The 14439-nt window shown below is 46.1% G+C and overlaps 1 protein-coding gene across 2 annotated transcripts in view; it reads right to left on the bottom strand.

Annotated features, from left to right (window-relative positions):
* Window positions 1-67: 67 nt before the first annotated feature.
* The window catches only part of samd11 (sterile alpha motif domain containing 11), a 60802-nt gene continuing 46430 nt past the window's right edge, over window positions 68-14439 (bottom strand). Inside the window, exons 8-12 of one of the 2 annotated variants that reach the window (XM_019863038.1) lie at window positions 9831-9946; window positions 8615-8693; window positions 7620-8374; window positions 6136-6269; window positions 68-282 (exon numbers count right to left, since the gene is read on the bottom strand). In XM_019863038.1, coding sequence (XP_019718597.1) covers window positions 97-282; window positions 6136-6269; window positions 7620-8374; window positions 8615-8693; window positions 9831-9946 — 1270 coding nt within the window. In that variant the 3' untranslated portion in view covers window positions 68-96. Of the gene's footprint in view, window positions 283-3055; window positions 3495-6135; window positions 6270-7619; window positions 8375-8614; window positions 8694-9830; window positions 9947-14439 lie in introns of those variants that run through there. The other variant, XM_019863039.1, reaches the window with a different exon arrangement.

The following is a 14439-nucleotide window of genomic DNA, read 5'->3' as shown; positions in this document are numbered from 1 at the left end:
GGCTCCCTCAGGCCAGCGTGTAGGGAGGGAGAAAGGGTGGGGTGATTTGTGGTGGTGGGGGAGGTGGGGAGGGCTAGACTAGGCAGGAGGTGGGCGTCAAGGCCCGAGGCAGCGGAGGCGTGCCGGCCTGGCGGGGTGGCGTCTGATGCCGTGCCAAGAAGCCGGGCCCAGGTGGGAGAGCGGCAACACAGGCTGCTGTGTTTCTCTGCCAAGTTCTCGCTGGGCCCGCTGTCTTCCTGCCTGCGTGCTCGCCGCTCGGCTTCCCTCGTCCAAACACCGAGCCTGGAAAAAAAAAAGGTTTTTCCTCGGTGTTGCCTGAACACAACACCAATGCTTAGCAGTCATTATTGTGCAATGCGTAACCCTGCTGGTAGTTTTTGAAAGCAAAAAGAAAATACCTCATGAACCTGATGTGCTTGGGGGGGAAAAAAAATAGTACCGGGAAAGATTTTTTGGGGGGAATCAGCCTAAAAAATATGTTTCGGAACACATAAAGCCATCTCGACTTAAAATTAGCTTCTGACTAGTTTTATTTTTTTTACTATAAATCTATCTAAGCCAGCGACATGATGGGCAGAAAAATTTACAGGTCCATTATAAAGCAGAATCAACCTGAGTGTGTACTTGTTGAACGATCCATCCATCCATTTTCTGTTCCGCTTATCCTCACAAGGGTCGCGGGCGGGGGGTGCTGGAGCCTATCCCAGCTGTCTTCGGGCGGTAGGCGGGGGGACACCCTGAATAGGTTGCCAGCCAATCGCAGTGCACACACAGACGAACTACCATCTACGCTCACACTCATACCTAGGGACAATTAAGAGTGTTCAATCAGCCTGCCATACATGTTTCTGGAATGTGGGAGGAAACCACAGTACCCGGAGAAAACCCACCCAGGCCCGGGGAGAACATGCAAACTCCACACAGGGAGGCCAGAGCTGGAATTGCACCCACAACCTCTGCACTGTGAGGTCAATGCGCTAACCACTGTACACCGGGCCACCCCTTGTTGAACTAAACAGGCTATTATTGTATCTTTGTTACAGTTTTGCTGCATTTATACTTTTTTTTGGGACATTTTTGATTTTTTTCCAAAGTAAATGATGTGCCTCGCCTCAGTTGGGAAACACTGCTTTACTTTGCTATTGTAACTCCAACTTGAAAACCCCCCAACCCTTGTTGTTTGAAAACCTTACTTGAACCCATCGTAGACACGCAGAAGGTGCAGAAGGAAAACGACAATGACGAAGATAATCACCACACGAGACAAAGGCACCATTTCTTTATGATTTATTTCACCCGTGCGGTGAATAGAAAAATAGGATGAAGACAAAACCTTTAAAGGGACCATTTGAATCAATTGCTTGCGTGGATTGAAAAAAAAAAAAAGTATTAAGAGCTCTGTGCCTTTCTTTGCCCTGCAACCAAAAGTAGAAGTATCTTTGGAATCCGTCTCAGGGGTTAATTATAATACATATAATTTGCTTTATTTACTAAGTCCTATAAATACTTTGTCCTCGTTTATATGCTACAGTAGCATTCAGGATTGGAGCGCCTTTTAATATTAGTTTTAAAAAAAATGTCCAACAAAAAGGAGAGGAAAATATATGAACAAAAGTACCACAAAAGTCCAGCGAGTCACATTATTTCTTTCTTTTTTTTCTTTTCTTTTTTTTTTTTTTTTTTTAAGTCAAGAAAACTTTTTTTTTCCTTTCGTGCATCTACATTTAGCAAAAAAATTGAAAGTACCACGTATGCAACCTTCGGGATATTTTCATTTCAAGCATGACTCTGTACAATTTTGCATGATTCGTCATTCTTCTTCTTCTTCTTCTCATTATTATTATTTCAAACTCTCCCAACAGTAGTCAACACAAGTGTCCAAACGGTGTGAGCTATTGTTTCCAGCAACACGCGTGTTGTTGTACCAAGACTATTCGGACCACACTGAAAAGAAAACAAAAAAATCAAATGAAGAGATACAGACCTGCCATATATTTTGCAGAAGGAAATATTATCTATTTGATCAAATACAGGTCTATGTGTATTTCTTGGCATTTTTCTTCCTGGAATAGGCAGATCTTTTTTTTCTTTTTGGACTTAAGTCATATAATGTTTGAATTTATTGCTTCTCATTACTTCATTGAAAAGTTTGGTGTTATTTGGACGATTCTCGTCACTTCAATGGCATAACAGTTGACTTCTTGCTTGTTATTCTTGTGACATTTGACCTTCGTAATAATCTATTATTGGTCATGATAACTTTTTTCTTGTAATCCATCCATCCGTTTTTGATCATTTTTATCCCGCTCAAGGTCAACGGGGATCTGGAACGATTTTGGGGTAGACTACACCCAGGGCTACTTTTTCTCGTCCATTTTTTTTTTTCTTGCAACATGAAAAGGACCCAAATTCAGAGCGACCTCTCATGAATATAGGATTTAATTTTTTTGTTTTTTTTTTTGCGAATGACAAATTGGGATTTGTGATTCCTGTCAGTGCGGTCCGAATACAGTCCTTTCTCAATACCATCGAGTGCTTCATGTTGAGGCACTCGCATTATTCCCCACTCTCTCTTTCTCTCTGTCTGACAGCCTTCATGCAAACAGAAGCAGAAACATGGTTTCAATTCCACTCATCCGGTCATCTTTGGTATCGGGACAGTGGAATGCATAGTTGCTGTGAAGACGGAGCTCGTTTTAGCGTGGCGCCGCTCCAGCCTCGGAGATGAGGACGACGACGAGGACGACAGCTTCCCCGAAGCTGGAGTAGGAGGAGGAGGAGGACGGGGGGACGGGAGATGAGTCTTATTCCTGGATTGTGCGGGGCTTGCAGTGGACAAGTACAGAAAAGAAGGTGGAAAAAGAAATCCAGCACAGGAAGGAAGGAAGGAAGGAAGGAAGGAAGGAAGGAAGGAAGGAAGGAAGGAAGGAAGGAAGGAAGGAAGGAAGGGACGAAGGAAGGACAGACGGCTTTCCGCTGGCGTTGGCTTGTCTGACTTGCAAGAATGTGGCGTTAGTGGCCTCTTTTTGGCATGCTGTCTGTGACCAGCTGTCTCTTTTTTTGCGCCTCGTGCGTCTCCCGAGCCACTTTCTTTGGATTCGGCTCAGACACAACCACGGGCCAGGAACTCAGTCCGTGTCGTCCTCCACGTTGCCTTTTTTTTTCCCCCCCTTTCCCGTCCATTTCTGTTTTAAGGCCTGGAAGTTCAAGCGAACCCTGTGAGGAGGGAGCCCTTATCTTCCCACCGCCGTGGAGCCGTTGGTCTTCTCCTGCTTGGGTGAGGAGCAGCCCGGGGTGGGCCCACTGAAAGGAGAAGAGCTTCCGCTTGTGGAGGCGGGTCTCTGGAGTAGGGAGAGGGGCAAGGAGGGGGTGTCGGCGGGCACCCCCGGGGCCTCCCCGTCCCGCTCCGAAGGGCGCAGGGCGGCCGACGGCGGGAACGGGAAGGCCAGCGGGAATCCAGTCATGTAGAAAAGTCTGCCGATGCGCCGCGCCACCTGAGCCGATGAGAGGAGGAAACAGGACTCAGCAATGGCAGAGACATGCTGCTTACACTTTGAGTTCAGACACAAAGAGAGAGAGAGAGAAAGAGAGAGAGAAGGCTTGTTTTTCAGGGCAGGCTACATGTGGGGAGTCTACGCTACGCTGGCTGACTTTCTCGGGTCTACTGTCTGGCACACAAGGACACACGCACAGCTGCAGTGTGTGTACCTGCGAGCGAATCCTGAGGGCAGGGCCCAACTTTAGTGCCATGATGCCAAGCAGGTGCTCCTCAGTGAGCAGAGCTAATGTCTCCCCATCAATGACCTGTTCCCGGAAAACCTGGCGGAGACACAGCCGCTTCAGCCGCAGACACGCACGCAAGCACACAACCCACTCACACACTCGCGCTACACACGACCAGCATCGCAGATTTCTTCTTAATTTTTTTTTTTTTCCGTGCCTGCTGTTTATTATCACTGTCATTCCAAAAGATTAACTTGACTATTTTAACCTCAAAATCAAAATCTTCATGTTGTTTTGGGATCTCGTGTCTTAAACCAGACGAACTATTCAGCACCTCAAAAATGCGGCAAATTCAATAAAGGACAATTTTAAGGTCTTTAAAACCTACAAAATGTCTTGAAACACTGCTGTGCATAATAATTTGGAACAGTATATTTTCACAAAAAAACTTTTATTTTTGAAGAAAATACATACTCTCATCATTGGGAGGTCTGCTTGGAAAACATTCAAATGATTCTCTTTCAGTCGATGACTTCAAAATTATGCTGAGTGCCATTGCAGAGACTATTTATGAAAATCTGAGAAAAACATCCTTTGGAAAATAATTTGGAACATGATGTAGTGTGCGTTCCTTCACCACCGGGGGCAGTATAATACAATGATAGGCACAAACGAAGAAGAGTTTCACAATTAAGTGACTCGGTAAGCCACAATAATACTTTGCATTCCTAATTTTTCACGGAGGATAGAGAATATCTCTAAACATTGTTTTTCTCTACACGCAATTGTGTCTCGGGCATTTTGCGTCGTGTGTTAAGCTTTAAGCTCGCAGACATTCAAAGTGATGCGGTTGTTTTAAACACACAACATGTGATTCTCTTCCTTTTATTTTAGTTTGACAGGCAACTTCAACCACGATTGTCAATCATCAGCTTGAAACTTGTTTTCTGAAGAATATTTCACGATGTGCCAAACTGCTTCTTATTGTCAAGTTGGGTTACCACATAGCTTCAGCACAAAATGCCACAAGATGCTGGCAATGGCCCGTCAAAATAGGAAAGTACTACTAGTGGTGTCGGCGAAAAATGTTGGAGTGATTCATCTTGACCGTTTGCCTTGATGGAGGTCTGCATGCACATACGGCACTTGTCCTGAGTTCTCGGTCCATCAACTTTAGACTCAATTTAAGTAAACTAATTAATTTTAGAACTACATTGGTACCTCTACTTACGAAATTAATATGTTGTGGACGAAATTTCTGAACTAGAAAATTTTGTAAGTCGAGACACGTTTTCCATGTAAATGCCCTAATCTGTTCCAAGCCACCCCAAAATTCAGACATAAATGTTTACTAAAGCATATAAATGCATCAAAATATGAAACAAACGCATGTTACAATTAGATTATTGCACAATAAATGAGAGTTGTGCAGAATGTAAAAAACAAAGAATAGAGTTAAGAATAAAAATGGTAATTTAACTTAACTACATCCTCATCATTTTTTGCCCTCTTTAGTTTATGTTCTCTCTCAGAAGAGGTTTTTGCCTGGCCTTTTGTAAAGAACGGATCCAAGGATGTTTGCTTTTGTCGGATTTTAACAATTCTTTGAAAATGTCCATCAGCATAGTGAGCGATTGCCCGACTGCTGAACACTTTTTCTGGGTGATTCACATTTACGTAAAACTATCGAAACACCTCATGGCCCCAAGTGGCGAATGACGAGGACAGTGCATAGAGACAGACATATCGATTTTTCTATCTACACACAGACACACATACGGTAGAAGTCCCTCTTAGCCAATGGGATGCCAGGATGATGCTCTGTAGTAGCCAATGGCAGAGCAGCTATAAGTATGATGGGTTCAGGAAACTCGGAGCTGCGACTAGCAGACCATACTGTATTTTTACCTTTCGTATCTGGAAATTTCTCTCATAACAAGCAGCAATATTTTCCTGTTGAGGCGTTTCGTAACTTAAAACGTTCGAATGAAGAGACGTTCGTAAGTAGAGGTACCACTGTAATAACATTTCCTTGTTTGAAACGTTAAAAAGCGTGCTTGGGTTATTTCCTGTGACCATGAATTGGGGAGCAAAAACACACGACACCAAAAATGAAGAGGTCTACAAAAAAAATAAAAAAATCACATACAAAAGTGTACACATTGGGTTTGCGCACACACACACACGCACACATGCGCACGCAGGCACGCAAGCGCACACACATACACACACCCACCCCAAGCGCACTCTTCTCAATCAAGTTGACTCATTGTACAAAACGACCATAAGGAGACGCGATGGTGATGACTGTACACTTCTATGGTTATTGGTCAGCCTGCCCCTGGCCTCCATTTGTCCTCCTTTCTCTCTCTCGCTTTTTCTCCTCCCGTCTTGTTGTCCTCACGGTCTCACCTGAGCGTATTCAGCACATCCTGCCAGGCTGCTTATGAAGCCGCACACGTCCTCCACGCTCCACTTGCTTAAATCCTCCACGGGGTTCGCTGGAACCGAGTCCTCCCCGTCCATGAAAAGACCTCCCACAGAGCCTGAAAGCAGCAGCGGTGGGGGTGAGAAAAAGACAAATCAATTCGAACACAAAAAGGCTGAGGACCTTTTCTGTTTCTTCACATTTGTTGCAGATTCATCGAATGAAAGTCACAAGAACGACACATGAACAGTGCTGCCTTGACTTACGAAAAGTCTTCATCAAGCTGTTGGAGTGTCTCTTTGAGATTTATAATCATTTGGCATTGACAGAGATGTTTGGTGGGGATGTTCTTCCACACCAAACTTATTGTAACACTCCGGAATGCATCTTGACCATAGAATGTGAAAGCCCTTGTCGGGAATCGAAAAGCACCAACTTTCCTAAACTGTTCCCAGAATGTTCCAACATGTCTTGGTAAGAAGAAACTTCGTCAGTGTGTGTCAGGAATGGGCAACTTAAATGCTGGGGGGGGGGGGCACAATTTGAAATATGGACAAAACACGTGCAAAGGGTGTGCAAGATATGTGCTCTTCATACATTTTATTTTTTATATTTAATATATTTCTCACTGCATGGATAAAAGATCCACTATCCGAAGCAAACTACAAAATTGGCACATACTGTGATTTTGTCGGCACAAAGGGCTCTCTTGCATAAAAATTACCATTCAAGGACGGCACAAAACTGCTGAGCAGCAAACCGACTTGTTTTGTGCATTTTTTCACAAAAATCAACTCATTAAAAAATGTAATATTAGTGAAGTACTATGTTTGTTCCGCAAATCCTTCCAAATCTGCAAAGATTGTGAGGCCTACTACGTTGTAGTATCGAACAGTATAACTCCAGGTACAATGCAAATATGCGATCTACCTTGTGGTTAATGGTGATATCACAACTTAAAAATACAGTCAACCCTTACATTTTTGCCGTTTGGCTCCTGCGGATTCGCTTATTTGCAGATTTTTTTCAGTATTTTGTTTTTTTGGTGGGGGGGGGTAGATTTCATTTTCTGCGGAAAACAGAAATTGAATGTTTATCTGTGTTTTTTGAAGAATATTTTGGCTTTGGAATTGTTTTTTCAAACAATAACAACACTTATTTTTTTCAAATCAAGGGGCCACTTAGAGTGCGGTCGGTGCGAAATGCGGCCCGTGAGCCGCCAGTTGTTCATCCCTTTTGTATGTGAACAAACCCCCGCGTGGCCCTGGTGGTGGCGCGCTGTGTCAGGGTCAAAGGCAGGCCCCCCCAAACATGCAGCCAGATACGCACAAATTGTGACGCTAATGGGTTTTCACATGCTGCCTTTTTTTGCCTCTTATATATGTGTGTGTGTGTGTGTGTGTGTGTGTGTGTGTGTGTGTGTGTGTGTGTGTGTGTGTGTGTGTGAGTGCGTGTGTGAGCTCCTCACCCATGTGAAAGTAAGGATTGATGTATGGGAATCCAAAGGGCAACGACTGTCCTTGAAGAGCGGGCAGAGGTGGCACAAATCCAGGTGGAAGCTGGAGCTTGACATCCGACTTCCCCAGCGCCGAGGTGAATAAGTGGCGACTGGGCGAGTTGGTGCCAGCTGAACTACAAGACGCGTTGAGCCGGCCCGAGCATTCTTGACTCTCCTTGGCGCTGTTGCACGGCCCCTTGCCGTCTCTTTCTCGACTGTCCTTGTGTTTACTCCTCGATTTGGCAGCGGGGCCTTCCCGCCTCTCGTCGCATGTTTCTGTTTCGCTGCCCGAGTCCTTCGCGTCCTCGTCGTCTCCCTCGCTTCCTCTGTCCTCTCTTCTTCTTTTGCGATGGCCAGCGCGGAGCTCAGGCGGAGGGCCACGGTGGAGGGCCTTCTTGGAATCAGCGTCAGAACCGGTCGTGAAGCTCTGGGCTTGGGCCTCTTTGTGGGTGGACGACGTCTTGGGCTGCTCCTGCTGGTCGGCGCTTAGGAGGGGCGCCGTGGCCCCGTGTCGAAGCACCAGCATGGCATTGGAGCGGCGGACCAGTTCCTCTCGGAGCGGGTGACCCTCGGGGATGTCTTGAAGGCTCCGCAGGGCCGGGTGGTCCAAGGGCAGGCTGGCGGGGAGGGCGGCCAGCGGGTCGGAGCTCAGCAATTGCTGCTGCTGTCGCTGGTGGAGACTCTCCAACTCCTTCTGTCTCAATAGCTCGGCTGACATCTCAAGTCTGTTGCAGGCAAACACACACACACACACACACACACGAGGTCCCGTCAAGTCAGATGTCAGCATTTTACAAGGCGACATGTCCATCGACAGGGATAACTTCTCAGAAAAAAAGGCATGACTGTAAAATCCAACACACACACACACACACACGCACACACACGCGCACACACACACACACACACACACACACACACACACACACACACACACAACTTTTACCAATGTCACACATACACACCTTGCGAGATTCTGCTTCCTCAGCATTTCCTGCTGCCGCACAAAGATTTCAGCTTGAGCCGGTTGCAGGAAACCATAGCCTGGTGTTGAAAAGGGGAAAAAAATGTTTTCAACAGTTCAGGGTTCATATTTTTCAACATCAAGTAGCTATGGTGAATGATATACTTGCATCATATATACCAACTGCCAAAGGAAAAAAAAAAAATCAGCCTTTACAAACACAGCTTCACGAAGGTCAGCATGTGAGAAAAAAGCTGCCAATATGAGGTTATACCCAACAAACTGCAGCATAACCGTCCTAATGAAAATATCGTCCAAAGTAGTCATCATGTTCTCACTTCACATAAAAGTATTGCTTTGTATCGTGTTTTCTCATTTCAATATTGTTTTGGTGCTCATTCCTTGCAAATAACAATGAAACTATTCACGCGCTATTCATATTCATATAGCGTACGATACCCGCTTTTTTTCCTGGATTATTCTTATAATATGACAATGAGTGGACAAGACATCATGTAGTCAAAGTCGCCTGCGCCTTTTTATGCAAGGTGACTTTCATCCTCCGCTTCTCTCGACAGACAGTGCATGTCACCAAAGTTTACTGCTGAGGACGGAGAGTTTTATTATGGAGCGGTGAGCCTAATTTTACAAATGTATGCTTGTTAAGATTCTCTAAGTATTACTTCAATGTATATCTTGGCATTGCGCAAAAACAAAAACAACAAAAAAAAAAAAAAAATCCTTGAGTTTATCGGATTGACTTCATTCAGACATGTACATCGGTTCCATTAACTTTTACCACTTGGATATTTTTGAGAAGAAGAAAGTGAAGTATTTTATTGATTTATTTATATTTTCGGAGAGTGTGGCAATCGATATAAGCTGCTGATTTTTGTGCAGAGAGCGCAGGTTTGATTTCCAGGCCAGTTTTCCAAATAGACAGCCACTACAGGTCGGAAGCTGGATGAAAAAAAAAAAAAAAATCATCCAAGTGACTCACTCACAGCAACAAGCAACTTCAACGTTTATTTGAATACAGTGAGGGCTTGAATCTGAGCGAACCGATTGGAAATTGGACCAAATCGGAGGTCGACCAGCGTTGTTGTGTGTGTGCGTGACCTTCGATGTTCCTCTGTGTATCAAACGACCACACGCTGGGAACCAACGCAAGTATTAGCATGCTGACAAAGGTGTTAAACTGTCAAATGCTGACTCACCAGGGGCCTGGCAGAGAGCTGAGGGCAAGCCGAGGAAAGGAGCCCGCAAGTGAGGTCCTAGCGCGATGTGAGGGGCCGTTGAAGGTGAAAGGAGGGGCGGAGGCTGGGACAGTTCTCTGCGGAGGCGAATATGAAAAGAAAAGAAAAAAATAATAAACATTCGAATTTAAAGCCCCCTGCGTTCATTCCGACAACCGTGTTATTGTTTTCCTCCCGTCGCCACGCGCCTCAACCATTCTGTGTGCGTGCTGCCACATCGATGTGTACGGTGTATTTTTATCAGCCGTGTTCCAGAGGGCCCCGACGTCGCCCCAGTGCCTCATCAGTCTTGTCAGGCTGCACCAAGCACCGCTGGCCATTGCTGTACCCTCCACTGCCGCCTCACACACACACACTGACACACACGCACACACACAGACGCACACATTGGAGCCACACACATAATGAGAGCTGAATGCACAATGCCAGTGTGTCATACTCTGACAGCTGGGGCGGCCCCTGCATCTTGACCGGGGCCACGGGCTGAAGGACCTTCTAATTAACACTCATCCCGCCTCTATTCACCCCGTCACCCCCCTTCCCTCCCCCTTTTTTGATGCCCCCATTCCCTCCCTCCCACTTTCCAAGCCAGCATTGATGCCGCTAAAAAGATCGTCCTGCAACCTCAACTTTTGAAAAGGCCTCTCCATTATCTCCCTCGTCCTTTGTCCTCGTCAAGGGGGGAAAGGCGCCTCTCACCTTTCTCCCACTCAGTGTCTCCCCTCTCTCTCTCGCTCTCTCCGTTTTTTTTAAAGCAAACCATCTCTTTTTGTTCTCAATGTCCTCTATGAAAAATGGGTGTTGTTTGTGCCCTTCTTTTTGCCCTCTCTTCCCTGCCCTCCTCATCACTCACCATTTCGTCAAGGTACGCTCCCCCTCATTCATTTTCCCGGGTTATTTGTAAATCCTCACATTTGGAAGGTGTTTTTTTTTTCTTTTTTAAAGATGACAGAATAATGAGGCACCTTGACCTTGTGGCTGTGTCAAAATGTGCCTTGGCGCTCGACGGCTGCTAGTTGGCAAAAAATTACGCCTGTCTCCATTGGAGACTTTCCATAGTACTGCCGCAAACAACTATTTAGTCGATTAGTCAACGATTGTCGATCATATGTAAATCACAACATATTGCATCACCAAGCAGCTGCTCCAATATCACCATCGTTAGCTTAAAGCTTAAATTCTTCGACGTATGTGCAAATTAAAAATAAAGACAATTCAGATGAAAGTACTTGAAACTCTTTATTAAAATTTGCAGCTCGTACCAGCACTCCTGACATGCCTATAAATTATGGTGCAATTTAACATCAAGATGGCGAGGTAGATGGCAGCCATTTGTGAGAGTTATTTTTGTTGCTTTTGTCTTTTGCTTTGTCAAATTGTGTTTGTTGTCTTTCGTGTGGCCCCGTTGTGGACCGTTTTCAGTGTTTTGGCCACGACATTCGTCGAAGAACAAGAATGTGTGCTTGATGATTACGCCTTGTCGGCAGCACACGTCGACCAGCATTGATTCTGATTGGGAGGAATGTCGCAGCTATTTGACTGTTGCCCCTTGACAACATTTTTCACAGCCCCATTTTGTTTAGCGGAGATGAGGACGTTGTTGCACAGTCTGCACTGGTACGGTTGAATGGATGGCTTGTGGAGCCGGGGATGAGGAGAGAGGAGCTGGGATGCGTATTTGGACCTGAGAGTCGGCGCTTGGAATTGAAGCGGATTTGCATGGGACAGGAGAAGCAAACCAATCTCTTTTTCATTGAAGGATGATGTATTGTATTAAATTGACCTTAACATTTTGTACTTGTATATTTCCCTCTACTCAAGCAATAAGCATTTTTTGAATTTAGAAGAGTGTGAAATCAGATGAGTAAAACCAGGAAAACTAAAATAAACACTACTGTACTATTCTTTACTTATAACACAAAATGTGTTTTTGTTCATTAGTATGTATCATTTAAAAGTATTACATTGATGTCCAAAATCAAAATAAGGTCTGCACAACAAAATAAATAAATAATCCTGAAAGATTACGGATGGCCCAGATTACCATGACTCTACTCATGCATCACAGACAAGCATAAAGCCAACAATGGGATACGAGGCAGTTTTGACAGGAAAAACAAAACTGCAAAATTAATTATGACGACGTCAACTATTAAATTAGCCATCGTCCTGACTGGTCGACTAAACTTGGTAGCCCTACTTTGAATCTCTGTAAATAGCGAGCTCACTGTTGCCTTTCTGCTCGCACGCCAGTCCGCCGCGTGTGAGCCTGTCGCCACACACAGGCACACATGGGAAGGGAGCTGAGGAAAACAAAGTGGAAACCAACGACGGGACGCGTGCAACCGCAAATATTGTTTTGTAACCATGTTCAAATTAGCTAGCGCCTGCTTGTCTCTCGCTTGGCTTAGCGGCGAGGGAGCGGAACAGCTTGGAGGGAACACTCGCATGCAGGGACAAGGGGATGTGATGGTTGTGATTTATTGGTGTGTGTGTGTGTGTGTGTGTGTGTGTGTGTGTGTGTGTGTGTGTGTAGGGGAGGGGGTGAAAAGCATTCATCGATCGCCTTTGCCGCTGAAATGTTAATGCTAATCGTATAACCGCTCTCTCCGGCGGCGCCTTGCACTCCTGTGGCAGCGCCAATTAATCTTGGGTGAGGGCTGTGGCGCGTGACCCCGGGCCGCGGGCTGGGGGCCCCACTCGCCGCTTCTTATGTAATTACACCGCCCAGTGTGTAATCACCTGGTTTAATCCCTCAGGGCAAGCAATTAGCCTCGCGACGCGCAGCTCCACGAGGCCACGCCGCGCGGCTCACGCAAAAACCGCCAACAACCCCCACCCGCGGTCGGCTCCCCGCACGCCAAACTGCCTCAACCGCCGCCTCTCAGATGTTCCCTTTTCTTCCTTCCGTCGCTTTGCGCCGCCCACCGTTGCCTAGCGTTAGGCCACAGATGAATAACGGTCAATTAAAGCTGCATGACTGGGGCTGCCAGGCGTCTGCGCCACCATAATTAGGCCTAATCACGGAGAGCGAGGGAGAGAAGGCGGGAAAGGAGTGCGCCTGACACTCCCCTCCGCTCACTTCCTCCGTCTCTCATTCTTTCTCTCACGCTTTTTTTAGAACGCAATTTGGACGGACGAGTGGCGTGCCTTGGTCTGTTTTCTCTTTAGCCTTTCGACGCATTCCTATTGCACAAATGCAATGTGGACTGTTAGTAACGCAAAGCTCCATGCTTGGCCTGTGTGTGTGTGTGTGTGTGTGTGTGTGTGTGTGTGTCTCGCTGTGCCGCCAGTGAGGCCAAGGGCTTCTGGGAAATTCACTCGTGTGTGACGACCTGTCAGAGTGGCGACAGCGTTCCTGTCCTGAAGCAGCCCAGGCGAGGTGTGTGCGTACGTGTGTCTTGTGAGAATGCGCACGCGGGTGCGCGCGTGTGCGTGTGTGTGTGTGTGTGTGTTTTTTTGAGTGAGTTGGTGTGTATGTGTGTGTGTGTGTGTGTGTGTGTGTGTGTGTGTGTGTGTGTGTGTGTGTGTGTGTGTGTGTGTGTGACAGGACTGCCCTTAATGACGGGAGCGTGGGGGGATTAGGAGCGCCGCGCAGCCGCCTTCGGCTCCTTCTCCGCAGGAACACATTTACACAGGAAGCTCATTAAAATGGATGAAGCTCCCTCCTCGCTCGCCTGCCCTCCCTCCATTCCCTTATCTCACATTCTCTCCATCGCCTCACTCCCTATCTTGCTTCATCTCTCTCTCTCTCTCTCTCTCTCTCTCTCTCTCTCTCTCTCTCTCTCCGTCACATCGTCCTCTCGCCTTCTCCGCTTTTCGTTTTTTTGCTCTTGCTTCCCTCTTTTCATCCCCATTTTAAGCCCCCATGTTTTCTACTTCCTTCCTCTCTTTATTTTTCTCCATCCCTGCCTATTTGCCTGGCAGATGCTCGGCGAGCTTAGCGCCATTTAAGGCCAGACAAATGGAGCGCCAGGCTCTAAGCCCATTGAGCGGCCCTAATGATTTGTTTTTAACAATGGGCCCTAATGGGCCCAAGATAATCAATGATGAGGGGTCGAAGGAAAGGTGAGCCATACAGAGAGTTAGGGAGGGAATTTGCCGCCTCGACTCGCTTCCTTAGCCACGGCTTTTCATTTCACCAATTATCTCTATTTGAATTCTCTCTTCACTTTGCACTCATTCCACTTTGGAGTCGCTCTAGAATTTGGTTCCTGTTCTTTGTGCTGGTTTAACACAGTCCGGCCCTTTACAACTCGCATGCGCCATGGTGAAAAGTATGGGAACGTAACACCCATGTTCCACTAGACTCAAATTAATTCTGCTGCTGGACTATAGAAGAGTAAGGTTTGGTTCACCGTCATGACTTGAAGTCATTGCTCTATTCAGAGAAGGCTTGATGTAATCACTTTTTAGTTGTCATTTTATGTAGAACTGGTCAGTGATGTAAATGTCCTTCTAAGCTATATCTCTCCAATAAAAGGCGATTCGATACGCATCTCAATATACTTTACAATGAAACGATTCAATTTGGTTCGATTCAATGCACTCCCGTCTTTTTTTTACACCC

This window comes from Hippocampus comes, unplaced genomic scaffold (assembly GCF_001891065.2).
Source record: "Hippocampus comes isolate QL1 unplaced genomic scaffold, H_comes_QL1_v1.1 scaffold1, whole genome shotgun sequence".
Taxonomy (NCBI): domain Eukaryota; kingdom Metazoa; phylum Chordata; class Actinopteri; order Syngnathiformes; family Syngnathidae; genus Hippocampus; species Hippocampus comes.
This window is presented reverse-complemented; position numbering and strand designations above follow the sequence as displayed.